This window comes from Lepidothrix coronata, unplaced genomic scaffold (genome assembly GCF_001604755.1).
Source record: "Lepidothrix coronata isolate B3197 unplaced genomic scaffold, Lepidothrix_coronata-1.0 Scaffold24, whole genome shotgun sequence".
Lineage (NCBI taxonomy): Eukaryota > Metazoa > Chordata > Aves > Passeriformes > Pipridae > Lepidothrix > Lepidothrix coronata.
The window spans coordinates 6,541,079-6,560,205 of record NW_016690204.1 but is presented as its reverse complement, the minus strand read 5'-3'; the positions used below and the strand labels follow the sequence as shown (position 1 = coordinate 6,560,205).

Genomic DNA, 19,127 nt, shown 5'->3' with positions numbered 1-19,127 from the left:
TTTGTGGGCTCTGAGTAAGGGCAATTAATCTTAGTCAGTGGAATTACTTGCTCTGTTACAGAGCAATTCAGTAAAGGAATAGGAATCTAAACTTGGATATTCTGACTGCCAATGTTTAATTCTACCAGCTGTCCCCTCATATAGCTTTCTTATTTTCAAGTACTTGGGGGGTTTCAGCTATTTTCTCCAAGCCTGTAAGAAGACCTGATGTATGTCTAAGAGAACTTACTGCTGGAATAAAGCCCAGGGGTGCAAAGTAGAAGTTGGGGGAGTGATGGTTGTAAGCAATGTTATTGCTTCGCTCTCACAAAGAGCCCTAACCTTGTGTAAAATGAAATTTAGCCCAAATTTTCCATAGTCTCTTTAGTTTAAATGTCAAAAAGAGTGCCTTTAGTGTATATATTTCTCTATAGCACTGCTGAGCACTTTCTCAAGTTCTGTAGAGCTGTTAACCTTAAAATGATTTTCTTCTAAGCGTCATTTCCCCTTCACACCCGCTACGAGCCGGTTCACAGCTCAGAGCACTGCCTGTTCACTAGTCCATTGGAGCTCACTGTGCTCAGGTGAGAGATGCCACTTGAAAAACTCTTCCTTTCACTCTCAGCAGCCTCATCACCCAGCTCATTTCTTCTCAAAGCTTCAGCTGCAGCAGGCGGAGGAAGCAGCACTGACACGGAGCAACCCTCGCCCTGCAGCACACGGGCCATTCTTTGCTCTCCTCTGTGAAAGGGTCAAGAGTGAACAGAACTGTGATGTCAGCACTAGAAAGGGCCCTCGTCTTGTGGGAGCAGTGCTGTGTATATCCCACCTGCTGTATTTGCCACACTTATAATTCTGTGGGGTTTAGCCACTTCACGTCACATTGCTGCGAGTATCTCATGAGAGACACCTTTAACCCCTGGCTGGCCTCTGACATTTCTATTAGGGTTGCCCGTTGTAGCAGGAATTCCTCAATCCCTTGGAAGTTTGTCTATAGGACAGAAAGCAAATACATTTCATTTTTCTGAAGAGCCACCAATGATACTTAATTAGGGCAGCTTTTGCTGGGAAGCAGATGGGCAGGAAAACCTGTCCAATGGTCTTGGTTTAGGCTAATTCCAGTTTGCAGTGACAAAAATGTCAATCTCAAGGGGGAGGGAAAAATGAGCATCGTGAGACTTTATTTTTAATCTGAACAGACTTGTAAAGGGTCTAAGAATTGGATGCTTTTTTGGTTATCAGGTATGTAGGGATAAATTCCTATAGACCCTTAGAAATTTCACCTTCCTACGAAGCACTGCCATCTTCATTCTGAGTTTTTCTTTGTTTGGTCAGTCCTTTCAGAATTCTCAGCTCTTTCCCTTCCCACTGTCTGCTTCTTCCAGGCAGTAATCTAGAGACTGGTAAAAACCAGATGTCTGGTAAGGTTATAATCTTTCTCCCTGCAGTGCCTGTGCCTCTTGTGTATGACTTAACTTGGCTGTAGCCACCTGAAATCTCAAAGAGAAAAACTAATTCCCCTGGATGACAGACATTATCTGTTTTCCATGTGAACTGAAGTCTTTGCTCATCTCTGAGACAAGCAGATTTTTAGATCAAGAAAGTAATTACAGACAGGTTTTCTTCTGTGCTTGCCTAGAAGGATAAGGAAGTTAAGGACAATTCCAAGGAAGGGTTTTTTTGTCCCACAGATGGTACTTTGCTGCCAGCCCCTTCTGGGTACAGTGCATGCCATCTTGTGGACAAGTCACGTTATGTCTGAGTCCTTGAGACAAATATTTAAAGACCACGATATTTTTCTGTCTTAGTTATTTGCACCTCAATGCAAACAATGTTTCTTCTTGGCTACTTGTTTTTCAGTTGAAGTTACTTGAGTTTGCTTGGTTATGAATCACTTGTTATCAGCTGTAAAACAAAAAAAATGTAAAATTCTTTGCACTTTTCTTCTTAATTAAGTTTAAATCAATGTTCTTCTGGGAACAAATCAATCCTAAGAAACATCTGTCACTGCAGCATAACTGCTACATGCCAACAATGAGAGGAAAATAATTTTAGAAATTCTCCTGCTTCGAGAATGAAAGCAAAAATATTCTTCTTATTACAGACATCAGCAACTGGTACAAATATTTTTAAGACATCTATACTCTTTACTGACCTATGCTAGTTTGATTCTTTCTTGGTAGAATGCAAGTGACAACTCTTTAGACACTCTTTAGTGACTGAAAAGTCCTTTACAAATGCAATAAGGATTCATTTTACAAGGGAGGCTCTAAAATCCCAAATGTTTGTCAAAATATTATGCTTGCTGAATGAGATAATTTCCCTTTTGTAAAAGTCCTTTAGAGATAACCCAATGCCTGTTCTTCTAAAGTTTAAAATAAAGCAATCTTACGGTAAATGTTTCCAAGAATAAGGACGTAAAAAGTAAAACAAAGGGTGAAGTTTTTGCTTGAAAATACAACTCTAACATGAAAAAGTTTCAAATAAGCTGATCTGACTTAAAACCTAATTTGAACTCGATTTTCTGTTAAAAAAAGAGGTTAATTTAAATTTCATTTAATTAATAAAAATTAATAAACAAATAAAATATTGTCACTTACATGCTGATTAAAGAAACATTAAGGTTCACTGTGCCTGTAGCTCTGTCTGGCCTACAGCTTTGGGGTAGATGTTCCTAATTGCTCATGTGGAGATACTGGAAATGTGACTGATTATCCAGCTTTCCCACCATCCAGGTACAACACATTTAGTACCACAGGGATGGAAACAGCAACAGATTTGTCAGGCAACTCTGACGACCTGAAAGCTCTCAAGGAAATGGCAAAGCAGCTGGGTCAGATACACAAATGTCGGTAACAAAAGCTGGTAAGAGAACTCATGACTTACTAAACAAACATCTGAGGCCAGACCCACATGTTGCAATCTGTGAAGATACTAAAATAGCCAACTCTAATGACAATTAGTGAGGTTGTGCACAGTGTGATAATCATAAGGAACGGTGTTTGCTGACCAATGCTGAAAAGCTATTTACAAGCCGGACTAAACTGAGCCATGAATTTGCAGAGAAGCAGTTTATTTTTAGTTACTGTAGACTCTGTTGTGGTTGTGTCACACAACACGTGATTTTGCTGCAGGGCAAATTCAGGAGGAGCTGTGCATACAATCAAGACTTACAGAATCTGTGCATACAGCAGATGAGCCAGCTCTCACAATCCCACCTGAGGGTCTCTAGTTCTGTTATCTTTATTACTGATCTTTGTAAGCATATTCAATAGTTTGTTGCTTGCTTTGCTTATCGCAAAGGATTAGTCTGAAAAGACAACAGTTTCATTTCAACTAAAGAGGGCCCTAAACACTTGGCATCCAGTTTAACAAGCCACTCAAGGCTGCAAGCAGATTTGGAGAAGTGCTTTCTTAACGTGTAGCAATGGCTGACGGTATTGCATTTCACCATGATTAGTCATCCTTTTGGTAAACGGGTATTAATCCTCACATTGCTGTTGCTGTTTTAGATCTGTAGCAATGACACAAGTGCTGATCTGGTCCCCAGATGATAAGCTTCCTGGCTGACTGCTTCCTACAGACAACCAGTATCAAGTGACAAGATATGGTATGTAATGTCTGAGTTTCTGGAACAGGAACTGGCCCCTTCTGAGCCAAAACTGTTGGTGTTTAATTTGTATGTGGACTGGAGAGATTCACTGGAATGTCTTCAATGAAGGCACTCCTGCCAGAGGTGGGGAAGTGAAATGCTAAACACCATGGCAAAGCTATTCTTAAATCATGATCTAAGTTAAAAAAAACTACAGATTATAAAGCAATACAGAATTCAGTATCAATAACTTTACAATTACCATAACTACTGCAAGCATTACTACTGCTAAGTTCAAATGTTTGTTGCATAAAGTGAGAGGAGCACAAGACAATAAATGCTTATTGTCATCCAGCTTTGCATATAATGTGTGTGAGTGATGCTAGAAACAGGCTTTCAGAGAAGTGGATATTTGAGGCCCTAAGGAAAACCTCATCAGATAACTATGATTTTTTAGTAATATAGTCTTAATCTCTATACATATTTCTTATTTCTTGCCTATATCCCAACTAGATTGCAATAATTCTGGTGCCCAGATGACAGCTGTGTGAAAATTGTATCAGAATTACGCACAAGAAACTACTGCATTATTGCTTACTCATTTTAGATCCACAGAATTGGATCAAAGCAGTTAATTAAAACACATCTTGTGCTGCCTTAAGCAAAACAGCAGGAAGTTTGAATGTCAGATTTAGATCAGTGATTTCAGTGGTCAGATACAAGAAGAGCTGGCAAGGCTGATTTACAGCCAAGACTATACCACAGCTTGGCCAAGCAGCAGATCTGGCACTATTCTGCAGAAAGGGCAACAAGATGGGATTTTTGCACCTCTTCATTCAGCAATGGCATCAGAGCAGTGGAAATCATGCTTCAGTTCTGTCTACAGGAAAAATAATCCGGCAGCTTTATTTTTAAAATAACATCCTTCCTGTACCCTGTCAAGGGAGTAGGAAGATGAATTCGAAGGGTAAATGGTTAGAGAATCATAATTTTTCCTTTCTGTTTTCTCATGTCATTAATAGATAATCCATCAAATAATGGATGACTTAATCAGGACAGATCTGCTGTTTTTAAATATGAAGCTTCTCTATCATTTCTTTTTGGTTGTTCATGCTAGGAGAACCATTACTGGCACTGAATGGTTATTCTCCTTGTAATTCTTTACATGAAGTGCCAAATGTTTGGGGAAAAAGAAATCTATCATTACCTCTTTTGACACCACGCTGCTGTCTCGCTCTCTAGGGGAGATGATATGATTTACATGCTTAAATATTTTGCTGTAGTGTGAAACAGTGCTTTGCAGTCTGGCAGCTGTTACTAGCTGTTATGATGATCAAATAACACTATGGGAGCTGGTAATTAAGAAGGAAGTAATACTAGAAGGACAGTAAAGCACTAATATTTAGGTTTGGATTAATTTAGCAATTCTGTCAACCAACTGCAACCCTGGGGGATCATTTGCAGTTTTAGACTAGATATGCTACTTCTGTTTCACATGGTAAATCCATTAATATTCCTGTCTTCCACAAGCATATTACCCCACATACAACCAACCTGCAGATGAAAAAAGAGGTCTGTTTTTCCTCAGTGATCATGCTAAGAAGGGTTTGTACAGTGAGGAGGGTGCACGCTTGGGGTGGGAGATGTTTAGTATCAGGAGGAGCTGTTGTGATACCTTAAACTAAGAGCTGGCCTGCCTGGGAAGGGGACAGTCTGTGACCCTGCTCTGTGGAGGCAGGGAAGGACACCTTGTGTGTCTGTCTGGCACATGGACAGCCTCTAGGGGAAGGAGTTCAGGTAAGTAAATGGGCAGCTGCAGCTCAACAGAGAGAACAGCAGCAGCCAGGAAACCTCAGCCCCACCAGAGAGCACAAGTGTCTGAGTGGCCAGTAGGGCGAAGACACTGGAAGAAAATGGGAACTGAGAAAGAAGAGGATTTTATGCAAGATAACGTGTCTGAGAGCTGAATTGAAGTCATCATTTCTCTATTGTGAGGGGGTTTTTTGTTGGGGTTTTTTTCCCTACGACTTCCATATTGGTGTGGAGCAATAGTGTAAGCCTTGATGCTGTCAATCATGGGGCATTTATCTTCACAAAGCAGTTTCTGAAAGGGAGGGTGTATTTGTAGTCTCTCTAACTTCTCTCTCTTTTTTCCCCCCCCGTGCCCTCTGTCACACACAGAATTTATTTGGGGATAATTTCAGTTGAAGATATTAGCTCCCAAATGAACATTGCAAAGCCTCTATCACAATTTGTTGTTTTTTTTTTTAAGCCAAGTGTTTGGGAACCAGGGTTCAAGGTAACCCACTTCCTGGTAGTTTTGACCCCAGGCTCTGCTCTTGTTCACACAATCAAACTGCACCATACTTTCCCATGAATCTGGCACCTCTTGACATCAGACAGTTTGACAACTGCATGTCAGTATATTTGTTTATATTGAACAGAGCTAGTGCTCACCCAAGCAGAAACAATACAGCAGTGTTACCTAGGCCTGCCTCTGCAAGCTGTTAATGATTGGGTTATTAGCTCTGAAGCATTTTGTGATCAGGAGTTTTGCAGTAATAGTACATGAGAGGAAGTTTATTATGGCTGTGCTTATTTTTAATTACTGTAGGTGCTTTTATGTGCACTCACTTAAAAGTAGCCTAGAGAACAAAACTGTACTGTCTGACAGTACAACCAAAGTGCTGAAGCTACTATAGAGTGGGTCTGGAAGAAAAATAAGGTGACATTAAGGTTTACTTATTTTACACACTAAGGCCATATTGCAGTATGTAAAATATGACTAACAGGCTGTCAAATGTACATCAACTTCTGAACTTCATTTAGCTTCTTTGGTGGAAAGTTGCTGCTTTAGGAACAAAAGCGAATAAATCCAGCGTTCATTTTTGGGGCTAAACTGACATCTGCTGGTGTTCTGTAATACAATATGTGTAATTAGCGTGATGACCAAACATACACTGTACTCTGTGTACTTTTCCCTTTCCATGGTGCTGTTGGCAGCCCCGGTGATGACTCAGGAGAGCTCAGAGAGGTGTAACAGTGGATGGAACAGGTGGGGCTGCCCAGCACATCCTGCCACGGGACTGGTGATGCAGCAGAGCTGCTCGTGGTTACCTCGTACTGCACTCACACTTCAAGCTTATGAAATTGCCACGTGGCCTTTTTTTTTCTTATAATTTTTTAAAAATAAGTAATGTTTATAATCTTCAGGTACACAGCTCATGGGGGCAGGGGGACAGGTAAAAAAGATGTAGCAATTTCTAGCCAGGCTTCCTCATTCACGCCTTGAGCTGGCGCCGGTCGCGTCCCCACCCAGTCACCTGCTCTGCTGCAGGAAGAGAACTGCCGTGGGTTCCTACATGGGCAGCAGCTTTGGGGGAGCTGTGCTGCTTTGCTGGGGGAGCACCCTGCCTACCCTAGCCAGGCTGGCAGGCTGCAGCTCTATTCCATCAGAGTCTGAAATCTGGCAGAAAATAACCTCCTTCGCATTGGAGATCAGAGGGTCTAGAAGCAGCTGGACTTAATTTCTGATTATTATCAGTTTGGCACTGTAAGTCTGGTTGTGTTTAATAAGAATATTCACAATCACAGATTCACAAACAGTGCTGTTTTACTGAAGAAACAGCCCCACCCTTCACCCCAGACACCATGCAGTTGTTAAGCCTCACTCAAGGGAGGTGTAAGATAAGCAAGCGGCTCGACTCAGCCCCATGGATTTCTCCATAGCAAACCTGCCATTTTTCCACAAACTTGCCACTGAAAATTGGGAATAAAACTCCTTAACACCGATGTGGTATTAAGAAGCAGGCATTACTTTATTACAGCTGTCAATACACGGAGGAAAACTCTGCCTTACCTGCATGGTTGGCTCAAGATAGCACACGTACTTATTAGCCAGGATATGAATATTCATCAGAAAAGTCTTACAATTTGTTACTTTGGGCGGCCACAGAGCCCCTAAAGTGGATTGGGCTGACTTGACTTGTTACTAAACTGTCACAGTTCCACTGACCATTACATAACGTTCTGTTAACTGTGATGTCTGTGCTGTTTGCAGCAAGCTCCCAGATCCTGTGGTGACCTGGCCAACCACTGACTGACTAAAAGTGATTCTTCTTTTGCCCGGTGCCATCCAGCAAAATGTCTGGAAAGGCAGGAAGTGGAGAATGGTGAGCTGGGTGGGAAGGAGGGCGGTTAGTGAGAGGAAATACACTCCTGTACTGGTACATAGGTGCTGACCGCCTGCTGTACTGGGACACTGGATGTAAACAGTGGTCAGGCAAAAAGGAGAAATGTTGCTGGGATCCCCAAGGAGGAGCATGAGCCAGCCTCTCATTAGATGCAAGAAAAAACACAGGAGAGAGCATGGCAACTGGAGCAAGAAGGCTTCCAGTTGAAGGTCATGCCTTATTTTGCCCTGGGAGATGTGTTCAGTCATGGTCTCCCTCTCCTCTGGCTTCTAAGATGCTCATAGCCACCTTGAGAAGGGAATTTAGTTACTGAGAGAACAATTATTCCATTTTTAGATAATCCAGGGCACCAAAACCAAAATTACTCATGTTCTGCTCCTGAGAAAAATAATATATAATGTGATTTCTTGAAAATGATATAAATTTATTCACCTCTATGTCTAGTTCTAATCCCACTGAATGCTGCTGAATCACAGTTTATACCTTCTCCCTGTTCCCCCTGAGTCAGGGAATGGGAGTATTCATGCCCTCAATACTCCAACATCGATGACATCCCCAAGCACCAGTACCTGCAGGGGATTCAGTAATTAATGTGACCGCAGAGCTTGATGTTGGGCTCACTGTCACTGGGATAAGAGTCCCTTTTGTCCTATAAAACCTGACTCCTTGCTCCAGGATGGGTTTGAGTTGAAGCTTTGTGTATGTTACTTAGGGAGAGGTCCAAGAAAGGTTTTAAATACAAAAATAGGACTTTAACTGATTTTAGATGCTTTCAGCCAAAAGGCCTAATGCACAATCCCTGCTGAGCCCACAGGGGTCATTGATTCCCTTCAGTCTGAGGTAGATTCACCCAAACTACAGCATATGAAGCGATCCCTGATGAATCCCTTTCAGGGATTTGGCCAGTAATTCACTTTTTGTGTTTTCTTGGAGCTGGATAGAGAAAGGAGTGACATACTCCATGTTTTCCAAAGACTGAATCCAACTTAATTGCTTGTAAAGGCACTAACTAAAATCACTGAACCTGTTGAAGGTTTTGTTGATCATTTTATGTGCTCTTGCACGTTGTCTGAAATAACTGATTTGGTAACCTACGGGACATCGTAGAATTAGGGGAGGGTTTTTTTCCTCAAGAGTTACAGAACACGGAGCCTGGAAAGTTGAAGACCACTGGTTTGTCAATCTGTGAGCGAACTCTTGGCAAGAGCCGCGGAGTTCCCGGTCCCGGCGACTGCCAAGTGCGTCAGGAGTGACTGTCCTTCCACCCAGTTTTCCCGTTCCCCGCCGCCCGCGCCCAGACGCGCCTCTCCCGCTGCCGGTGGGTCCGCGGGAGCGCTCGGGCGAGGCGGCTCCTCCGACAGCCGCGGGAAGGGGAGGAGGAACCGCGGGTGGGGACTGGACGGGACAAGCCCTGCTGACGGGGGTGCACCCGGCGAGCGGAGCGGAGCGGAGCGGCGAGCAGAGCGAGGAGGGTCGGCGGGCACGGCCCGGAGCGGTAAGGGCTGTGCCCGGAGCCGGGCGCGGGCAGGGCAGGGCAGAGCAGAGCGGGGGGCTTTGCTCCCGGCCCCGAGCGCTGCCCTTCCCGAGCCGCTCCCGGCGCTCCGGCCGGGCCGGGGGAGCCCCCGGGGCACCGCGGGCTGGTTGGGGCTTGGGCGCAGGGGAGACCCGGGCGGGCGGCCCCGGGACGGTCCGGACAGCGCAGGGAGCCCGCGGGCGGTGGCTCCTGCCCGGGAGGAGCGGGCTCGGGGCCGGCCAGGCAGGAGTTTCGTTTTCCCGAGAGTTTTGGGCGGCAGCCGGAACAGCCCCTTGGCTCCGGGAATGCGCTCGGGAACGGCTCGTTTGGGACGGGCCCTGCCCTACCCCGGGGAGGGGGTGTCCGGCCCCACCAGCAGCCGGGGTGAAGCCGCTCGCAGGGTTATTCCGAGGCTCTTGATTACTTGGTTTATTTCGGGGAGAACTCAGCGTGTGGTGCTATTTCTACTTTACCGGTATAAAATTCCGTGTGACCTCAGTGCCATTGTTTGTCTTACTAAAATAATAGTATGTCAAAGTCTTTTTTTTTTTGTAATTATTACTGAATTTTATTCTCTCAAAGACGCCTGAGAAGTTTAAACGACTTTAAGATAATATTTCTCAGCAAGTTGGCCAACTAGGAAGTTGTCCAGAGTTCAGATAACCAGGGTGGTGGCCCAAATGAGTGCTGGGTTAGGGCTTGCTGCTGGGAACTGGAAAAGTCCCCAGTACTGCAATAAACCTGTATATCCTGCTGGATTTTTAACAAAAATTCACTTCAACCGGTGTTTCATTCCAGGTACTGATCGGTAGCTGTCTTAAACTCTGCTGTGCAGGGAGCCCCTCTAATTACACGTGGTGTTGGAGGGCAGCTTGGCATTTCTAGTGAAGAGAACTGTATAGAAATTGTTTAATTTAAGGATTAAATTGTGTTAATTCTTAGCAAGAGATTATGGGAAGGGCAACAACAGATTTGTTTGGCTAAACTGGGTTAGGAAAGCTGTATTTGTAAGCAGTTCTTTACTGGGTGGGTTGTTGGTTGGTTGGTTGATTGGTTTGTTTTTTGCATACCAAGCAGAGAGGTGAGTTATTACCTTCTTTTTCCCTTGTCCCCTGCGTAATATCCAAGTAGTGACCCCGACTGAGACACATGCTTGCACTGACTGTGTGAAGTGATAGTTCAGTCTCTCAGTTCACATTTAAAGCAGAAGGAACATTAGAAAAATGAAGTTGAAAAGCTGAAGTTGTGGTTACTTCCACAATACTCAGTATTTTTGAAGAGATTTTTTGTAGTCCTGATGTCCTCTTGATCTTTATTAGGAGTTTTCGTTTTGATAGATAACTTACAGGGACTCATGTGCTTTTAGTATTATACTATTCACTGTAGTACTTTGTAAATGTTATATGTATTACAGTTTTGAAACTTTAACTTTAAAAAAAGGCAGGTATAGGAGAGGTGGTTGCCACAAAGTGCTGTGAAGACCTGAGACCTGTTTGCATCTGTCTTCAGTAAAGGGGGGGGAAAAAAAAAAAAGGAAAGTGCAGGAAAAGCACAGTGATCATTTTTAAATAGAAACAGTTGTTCAAAAGCAAGCAGTAGTAAGAAGTGAACATACAACATAATTTAAAAATTAGTATTGAAAGTTAACTATCGAGGCTAGAAGTGTTCACGTTGGAAGTTATGATCATGATCATTTTGAAATCTGTGAAGGGGCGTTGATTTCTTAGAACTCACCCTTCAGTGACGCAGAGCTGAGGATGGTCTTTGAGCAGAAGTAGCTGTGTTGTGGTTTAACCCCTCCTGGCAACTGAGCACCAGCAGCTGCTCACTCACTGCTCCCTCAGCAGGACCGGCTGAAGAGAACTGCGAGGGTAAAAGTGAGAAACCTCATGGGTTGAGATAAGAACTGTTCCATAATTCAAATAAAATAACAACAACAACAGCAACAATAATAATAATAATAATAGTTGTAATGAAAAGGAAAATTACAGAGAGAAATAAAACCCAGCAAGTGATGCAAAAGAGAACAATTACCACCAGCAAACTGACGCCCGTCTTGAGCAGCATTTCCCTCCCAGCCACCCTCTTCCTAGATTTATTGCTGAGTGTGATGCTGTATGGTCTGGAATATCCCAGCTGGGGTCAGCTGTCTCAGCAGCATCCCTTCCCAGTTCCTAGTGCACCCCCAGCCAAAACCAGCCACTGTGACTGGGGGCGATAGATCCTGATTCAGCTCTGTAGTTTAGTCACAAGGGGAAAACTTTTCTAAAGAAAACAGAAGGTCAGTGGTTTTTAAAAGTATAGCTGTGGGATACTTGATAATACAAAAACTGTCACTAGAACTTACTCAGTTTAGACATCTTTGGCTGCTGCCTTGTTCCCTTGTCAGTCTGCCAAAGCTGCAGTGTGAGTGTGAGAATGGTGGGAAGGAGCAGTCCCTGTCCCCAGGGTTACCAAATTACTGTCCCTGCCTACACACTGTGCATGTAGCCACGTCTGTCCTTCTGCACAAGCTTCTGGTTACTTAGTTTGTCTGAGCTACTGTAAATCCCACACTTGACTGAGTACACAGTTCCCTTTCTAACAAACCTTTTCACGTTTCCACTTAGTCTACTGGGAAGACTGTTGGACTACTGAAATGTATAAACATTGGTGTTTGCTGATGTATCACCACGCCTCCAGTGCAGCAGATTAGCCCTGTGTAACCTGGAAGGGTGAACAAACTTGTGACAAGGTCTCTGCAGAAGTGTTTACGTCACTGAAATCCTGATGAAACCTGTGCTGCATAAGGAAGGCAATTGCCGATATTCCAGAGACTTTGCAGAAAGCAGAAAGGCGTGTGTCATTGTTGGGAACCCCGGATGGAGTGACTCCAGCCCTAATTGGATGCTTAAGACTGAAATTCTTTTTCTTTGCACATTGTCTTTTGTCCCTGCAAAGTTCTCTGTAGGCTGAAAGGGCTTTTTGACTTGAGAAGCATAGTCAGCTAAAGTGTAAAATTAAGAGGTGCTCCCTGGAGCCTGTTTTGAGAACTTTGAAGAATGACCATGGAAATGTGTACAGGAATGGGCTTGGTTAGAGAAGAGCAGACATGGATTGCAAGTGGATTTGGTTTTGTTGCTTAGAAATAACAATTGCTTTGTTTTTGAGGTTTGCAGTCTGGAGATGTGTGTCCACAGAGCCTTATCCTTGTAGTTGAGGGTTTAAGGGGGAGATTTTTGGATGGTGAGTGAGGAAAGGCTGAATAAATAGCTACCAAAAGAGGAACCACCAAGAATTTTAGATTACTTTTTTTTTTCTTTTTGATATGTGGACAGGTGGCACATACGATAAGAGGGATAAGGACTGGCTGCTGACTCAGCAGAGGAATTGGCTCACAGGGCTGATGAGGCACTGAGGGAGACTGGCTGCATAGCTGAGCTCTGCTTGTGCTTGCCTGGTGTGGTCAGAGTTGATTATTCCCAGGTGGAATGTGGAAGGAAAAGACAGCTGATCCTGGAGGGCAGCAGTGTCCACATGGACAGGTACAGACGTGAGTGGTGAGGAGGCAGCATGGACACTGTCAGACCAGCAGAGGGGATGAGTTAAGGCTAAAACTTACTACAAAGTTTGGAGCCATGATAGATGGGAGTTTCTAGAGCATCTCACAAAAATGCAAGAAAATCAAGCTTGTCTTATAATGGTCAGAAATTCATATGTTCTCAAATAGATGTCTTGTGAAGAAAGGGGGAAAATAGTCACGAGCACTGATAAAACCCAGCTTCCTTTTGGTATCAAGATACCGATCCAGAGTCTGCATTGCACTAGGTGTACACCAGTATTTGGGGCAGTGGGAGTATTGAATAGTCATACAGTTCCTGTTGTTGCTGCCAGTCTGTACTTGAGATGAATTAGTGCTTCTGTGACCTGAACCAAGCTGGCAGCAGTGGAGGCAGTTCAGCAAGTGGCAGTTTTCTGGAGGATTGTCCTCAGTGAAGAATTCATTAAAGCAAATGAACTTGTTTGATTTCCATCATGATTGGTATCTTTTGCATCAGTTTTGTCATAACTTAGTATTTAGTCTTTAGTGCTTGGATACAATCAGAACTGGACCTTTGTAACCTTTTTCTAGAAGAATAAACTAACTTCTGTTTCCTGGATTGTTACAGAGTAATTTAGGTTGGACAGGTGTTGTTTGGAGCAGCCACCTGCTTAGGACCTACTTAGGTGACGTTCTTCAAGGTCCTTGGACTTTGTATGCACCTTTACTTTCACTGTTACATCTTTTCATTCCAAAGTGTGTTTCCTACTTTTGTTCTTGTTATGGAATTATTTAGAGCCAGATAAGGTCCTGATGAGGAAATTCTGCATTATTATCTGGCTTGTTTACTACTCCCTTTGTTTGCTTCTGGTAAAAACTCCCTGGTTGTAGTTTCTGTTTCCTTCCAGCCAATCTCTTCTGTGCCCTTGTGTGTTTTGCCTACAGATTCTGCTGGTATTCCTAAGGGGTGTCTTCTCAGAGCTAAAGATTAGGTACCAGAGTCATCTGTGGGCAGCAACTTTGTGCTGTGTGTAACAAAAGTGCAACAATCCAAGTAAATTTTCTTACTGCCTGAACTTTTTTCCCCCTTATTTCTCTCCCTGCCAAGTGCAGGCTGTGCTGTGCTCTCTACCACCTTGAGGCCTGCTAAGGTAAAGTCCTTCAAATTGAGGGCTATAGCTTCTTGGAATAAGCTTGGGCAGTGGGAGTATGTGAAGGATGCCATATCCAGGAGAAGGTGGTTGGGCTGGGAATAGGGCAGCAGGAGTACAGAGCCTGGCAGGAGTTTCTGAGACAAGCTGTGAGCTCTTAGGTTTGGATGGCAGTGGCAGAGAGACAGTGGCTTGTCTCTCGTGCTCCTGGCAGCCACATGGATCTTCTGGTTTTGTTCTCAGTGGTGTCTGCTCCCTTGCTCAGCTGAAGTCCCTCGCATGCTGTGCTGTTTGACAGCCTTCCTCTGGCCCCGTTTCTCCTGCCAGCTCCTCTGCTGTGCCCCCAGCAGGAGTTGTCAGCACTGTCTTCATCCTGGGCAGAAGCCAGGATGGCCCTGCTTGAGATCTGCTCTCTTGTACACAAACATGAATAACCAAATTTACATACGTCTTGTTTCTTTTCATCCCCCAAACACACTATTCAATAAAAGTCCTGAGATAATGAAAGCTGCTAAGAAATCTAAGAAAATAACCAGTTGTTATGCCCTTACAAAAAGCATGCTTTGTTGGTGATATTGCCACCTGGTTCATCACTTGGGTAGCCAGATACAGACTTGCTTTATTTTCTGGTCCTTGCTTTATGTTGTGGTTTAACCCCATCCAGCAGCTCAATACCAAAAAACTGCTCACCACTCTCCTGGTGGGGAGGAGAATCAGAAGAAAGCAGGATCTGTTGCTTGTTGGTCTCTGCAGCCAGCATAAGTAACTAATCTGCTTTCACTTCAGTAGAATGGTTTCTGAATGCTGCACCTTTTCCCCCCCTTTAGGCCAGCTTGGTTCTGTATACAGAGCAGTAGAACTGCAGAAAGGCATGGACTGGAGGGGTGCTTTGTCCCAGTGTTCTTCCAGTGTGTGCATATGTTCCAAATACAGATTGCCCTTCCCAGATAGTACTGAGTGAAAAGATTTGCATGAACACAGAGTGATTGTGCAACAACAGAATGGAATGTGGCTCTTGGAGAGCTGTCTGATGGTCCTTAAGGGGAGGAAAAAAAGGGAGATGATGAAGTCAGCACTGATGTTCCACAGAAAATGGTGGGCAGAGTATAGGAAGTGCGTAGGTGGGAAGGAGGAGAGGAAGTCTGCACTGAAACCACAGTTGTTTCTTTCCATTTTGGGAAAAAGCCATGGTCAGCATTCTTATACTCTGGAATGAAATAAGAATTGGTGGAGGAGAGTTGCATTACAAACTCATTAAAACTTTGTTAAATGGCAAAAATGGCAAGCTTAGATATCTTTGAGGGTCATAAAAGCTTTGAGTTGAGTTGGATATACTTAATTGTTTGGGTTTCTTTTTCCTTCAATGTAAATATTTTTTATTTCAAGTCACAGCAGAGATAAATACTGTTTTTTAAATATTTGAGCTTCATTTCAAACACTCAGGCTCATGTTGGCTAGCAACTACCACGTGGCCTATTGTACTGTTTGATTTTTCAGGTGAACAAGAGGGATCAGAAATACTGTTCTTGGAGAATTAGGAGACTGCCAGATAGATTAGTGTACTAGTAAACATGCCCCTCATCCCTGTTTTAGCATTTTTAACTTAGAAAGGGAGAACTGGTATTTACTGCCCTGTGAGAAGGAAGTGGGAAATAGGCAACAACAACAATGAAATCAATATCAGCCTTTAATTCTGTCAGAAACACATACCAGTCAATAGACTTTATGCTGGTAAAAGTCCATTTTAATCTAGTTATATTCTTGCTTCTGAATTGAACCTAATTATTTACTACTTGCCCTTAATAAATAATGTCTTTTGTTACAATTTTCTCTCTATTAGGTTTTAGATACCATGTCTGCTCCGAGTGTCAACCCTGTCCCATCTGCACCACCTTCTTATGAGGAAACTGTAGGAATCAATATGAACTACCCTCACCCTTATCCTGTTCCTGGCCCTGGAGTGAAGCCAGATATGAAGGGAATGAACCCTCCCCCATACATGGGACAGCCTGGACCAGCAAATAACCCCAGTAAGCCTCAAAAACTCTTCTGTACCTCAGGCTGAGGAGGTGTCAGGTGGCTGTGGGACAGGTGCTGTCAGAAGATGAAAGATCTGGTTCACAGGTGTTCACCACCTTCCAAAAAATACTTTTGAAGGGAATAACGTGAACCAATTTTTATGAATCCGTCAGGGTGCACTAACATCAATGACATCATTTGGCTTTCTACAGTTTTTAGTGCACCCTTATTCTTAAGACAATGTATTTTGCATTAGCAAATGCCACGGTGGTTTCTCTTTGTCATTGTGCATTTCATTGCTCTGAGCCCCTAATGTTTCAAAGTTATAGCTGGTTCTGGCTCAGGGGAAATTGCTTAGTGTTCTTTTTTCCTTATTTGCTCACTGATTAAACAGCATATTTCTCTGCCCAGTTAGAGTTCAGACGGTGTATGTGCAGCAACCAGTGGTGTTTTATGACCGCCCAGTTCAGATGTGCTGCCCCTCCTGTAACCAGATGATAGTGACACGTCTCTCCTACGAGGCAGGAGCTCTGACTTGGCTGTCCTGTGGTGGCCTCTGCCTACTGGGGTAGGTCAAGTCCAGTTTCCCCCTTTTTTACTTCTTACCTGACCTTTTATATTTCTAAAGAGTAACAGAGCTCTCAGCTTTGCTTTGTCTTTCTGTCTGAGGCCTGAGCCTTTGTGATTCAAACAGCCTACATGTGCATTTAAGTCCTGTAGGACCTTAAAGCAGGTCTGGAACACTATAGACTCCAGAGCCATGTGTGTTCTTCCTAAAGCTTCACAGCACCAGTTTTACTGATGGATTTCACAGGAATTATATTTTAACTTTTTGTGTATGGAACAAGTGGCAAACCAGTGTTTTTCTCTTTTTTTTTTTTCCTTTGCAGGTGTATAGGAGGCTGCTGCTTGTTTCCATTCTGCATTAATGCTCTCAAGGACGTGGATCACACCTGTCCGAACTGCAATACTCTTCTTGGTGCTTACAAACGTTTCTAGGCACTGTTAAAACATTGATTGATGAAGTTGGTTAGCACCTCTACAAGCCCTCTCTGAAGCTTCATGGAGACTGCTCGTTTCTGTGCATCTTGTCACTGGAAACCAATAAAAAGTAATGTTTCTTACTAGGTTGTTTGAATACAAGTTTGCCTGAGGGGATTTTCACTTAGGTCTGTAAAAAGTCTACATAATCTGTATGGGCCACTCAGTCCAGCAGCAGCTGAGAGCAGTGGAACATTTCCCTTTTTGCTTTATGCAAAACAGGTTGGTGATGTTCTGCAGGTAATCTTATCTCAATCACATTGCCTGTTGTTCTTGCTGCAGTCTCAGCACAGACCGAGAGGAGGATGCCTATGGAGAACTCTTTAGGCTCATGCTTGGTGTCAGTGCTTTGGCAACAGCACTGTTTACACACTGGCAGGGAGTTGCCTCAGAGACAGGTGCCCTTCTTTGACAAAAGAAATTATTTGCTGGCATCTTTTCATGAGCACTAGAATTCACTTTAAAACTTGGAAGAGAACCAAACCTAAAGGCTTCTTCTTTCTTGGAGGTTGCTTTACCAAATGGACAACTCAGGTTATTGTGCATCAGTGGTGACTAAATCCAGTATCTGAATTTTCTTACCAGTTTCAAGTCTCTAATCTGCAGTAAAGGTGTTCACACAGGAATTTTTAAGAGATACTTGTCCAGTGTTTGGCTGGAGTTTTTTTTTACCATTGACTGCAAGTCTGTGAAGTGTTCTCTTCATCCCAGAGAGCCTTGGTTATAGCATTGGAAAAATTCTTTGTACATTTATATAAGTCAACTGACAGATCATGCACAAACCTCAGCCTTTTCTTAAGGCTTGAATTCTGCCTGAAAAACATTAGATAAAGGACCTGGGCTTCTAGCTGTTGATCTGCTCGTTCATTACTATTTCTTCATTAAGAAGGCTAAATGTTTGTTAAGGAGTTTCTCTGACTTGTACTATGATTTTTTTAAAATGAAATAAAAGATAAATTTTGTTTTCAGGTATGCTTATTTAAGACAATAATCATAAAAAACTAGGGAATGAGGCTCTGAAGGTTGAAGTAATTTCCATGTCATAAGCAGCAGATTTGATGCATTTGAATGATACCTGTCCAGAAAAGGCAGACAGGTGTTTAAACAAGGCTATGATGGTAACACTGTGTTAACCTCTGTAAAAGCAAAAAACTAAAATAAATACAAATAAAAAATACTGCATTTACTGTTCTTGCCAAATGTGCCTTCTGTAAATACCTGCTATAAGTTAGTTTTTCAAAAGCCTTTCAACACTTCAGGTTTGAAATCCAATAATTCTGTAGATCACATACAACCTCTAGGCCTCCTGTTAATTAGTTTCTGTAAACTGCTGCTGCTTGTGAGTCAGTCTGCAAGTGGTTTAAGAGCTTCCTTGTGCAATTTTAAAAGGTTTGTGGTCTCCCCATACCGTAAGAATTTACATCAGTAGCTACTAACTGTCTAAAGAATGAAGGAGATAAAAAGCTGGTAGTTTTGTAGCTTTCCACGTTGATGTTGCAGCACCAGCGTGTGCTTTTGTCTGCTGGTGCTCCACCACAGTGCTCTCCGTGTTCTTGAGGGGCCTGGGTGATGCTGCATTGAATTTTCTGTTCTGGTGGCATAGGCAAGACAAAAGTGTGTTACTGGAAAGCAGCACAACCCCACTGGGTGTCACAGAAAATGTGCTGCTTGTCAGTTTATCACCAGAGCAAGGCAGGAGGAAGCAATGAAGGTTGCAGAGTTCCCAAACTTGGTATTTGCTTGCACGGTGGGGAGGATTTTTAGTTCTGTTAGTACCCCTGTTAGTCAATCTGGTCTGGGTAATCCTCCCATACATTAATTTGGTAAGTTTTCTAGTTGTTATTCTCTGAGCTCCCTTTTTCTCTCCAGAGTGATGGTTGGAAAATCTGAGGTGGTGGCACCAGAATATAGAACACTGACCAAAACAAAAGTGTTTTTCTTTCTTTTATGTGCACAGTCCATTGCTTCTCTTTGAGTTCCTTGTATGGATTGAGAGTGGGACATACAATGTTGGCAGCTCTTCAGTCTAGTTCAGCATTATGCAAAACTTTCTGCTGCCCCTTCTGTACTTAAATTTCCTTAAATGCAAAGCCTGTGTTTGTTCTCTTGCGTATGGAAT

The 19,127-nt window shown here is 43.2% G+C and overlaps 1 protein-coding gene and 1 long non-coding RNA gene across 5 annotated transcripts; one reads left to right on the top strand and one right to left on the bottom strand.

Annotated features, from left to right (window-relative positions):
• Window positions 1–1,401: 1,401 nt before the first annotated feature.
• On the bottom strand, window positions 1,402–7,540 carry LOC108494405. Of its 2 annotated transcripts, XR_001873834.1 has the most exons (4): window positions 7,431–7,540; window positions 4,400–4,506; window positions 2,580–2,778; window positions 1,402–1,884 (listed from the first exon to the last, which is right to left on the bottom strand). It is a non-coding gene; the product is annotated as an uncharacterized LOC108494405 (long non-coding RNA). The 2 variants fall into 2 exon arrangements; XR_001873833.1 differs by lacking the exon at window positions 4,400–4,506 and having other exon boundaries at window positions 2,580–2,787.
• A 77-nt stretch (window positions 7,541–7,617) lies between these two features.
• LITAF (lipopolysaccharide induced TNF factor) lies at window positions 7,618–17,977 on the top strand. Of its 3 annotated transcripts, none has more exons than XM_017808907.1 (4): window positions 7,618–7,743; window positions 15,789–15,978; window positions 16,379–16,535; window positions 16,858–17,977. In XM_017808907.1, exons 1-4 carry the CDS (start codon window positions 7,741–7,743, stop codon window positions 16,964–16,966), a joined length of 459 nt encoding a protein of 152 aa, XP_017664396.1. In that variant the 5' UTR covers window positions 7,618–7,740; the 3' UTR covers window positions 16,967–17,977. The 3 variants fall into 3 exon arrangements, with proteins under 3 accessions (XP_017664396.1, XP_017664398.1, XP_017664397.1); XM_017808909.1 differs by lacking the exon at window positions 7,618–7,743 and adding an exon at window positions 9,130–9,259; XM_017808908.1 differs by lacking the exon at window positions 7,618–7,743 and adding an exon at window positions 9,168–9,259 and having other exon boundaries at window positions 15,796–15,978.
• The last annotated feature ends 1,150 nt before the right edge of the window (window positions 17,978–19,127 follow it).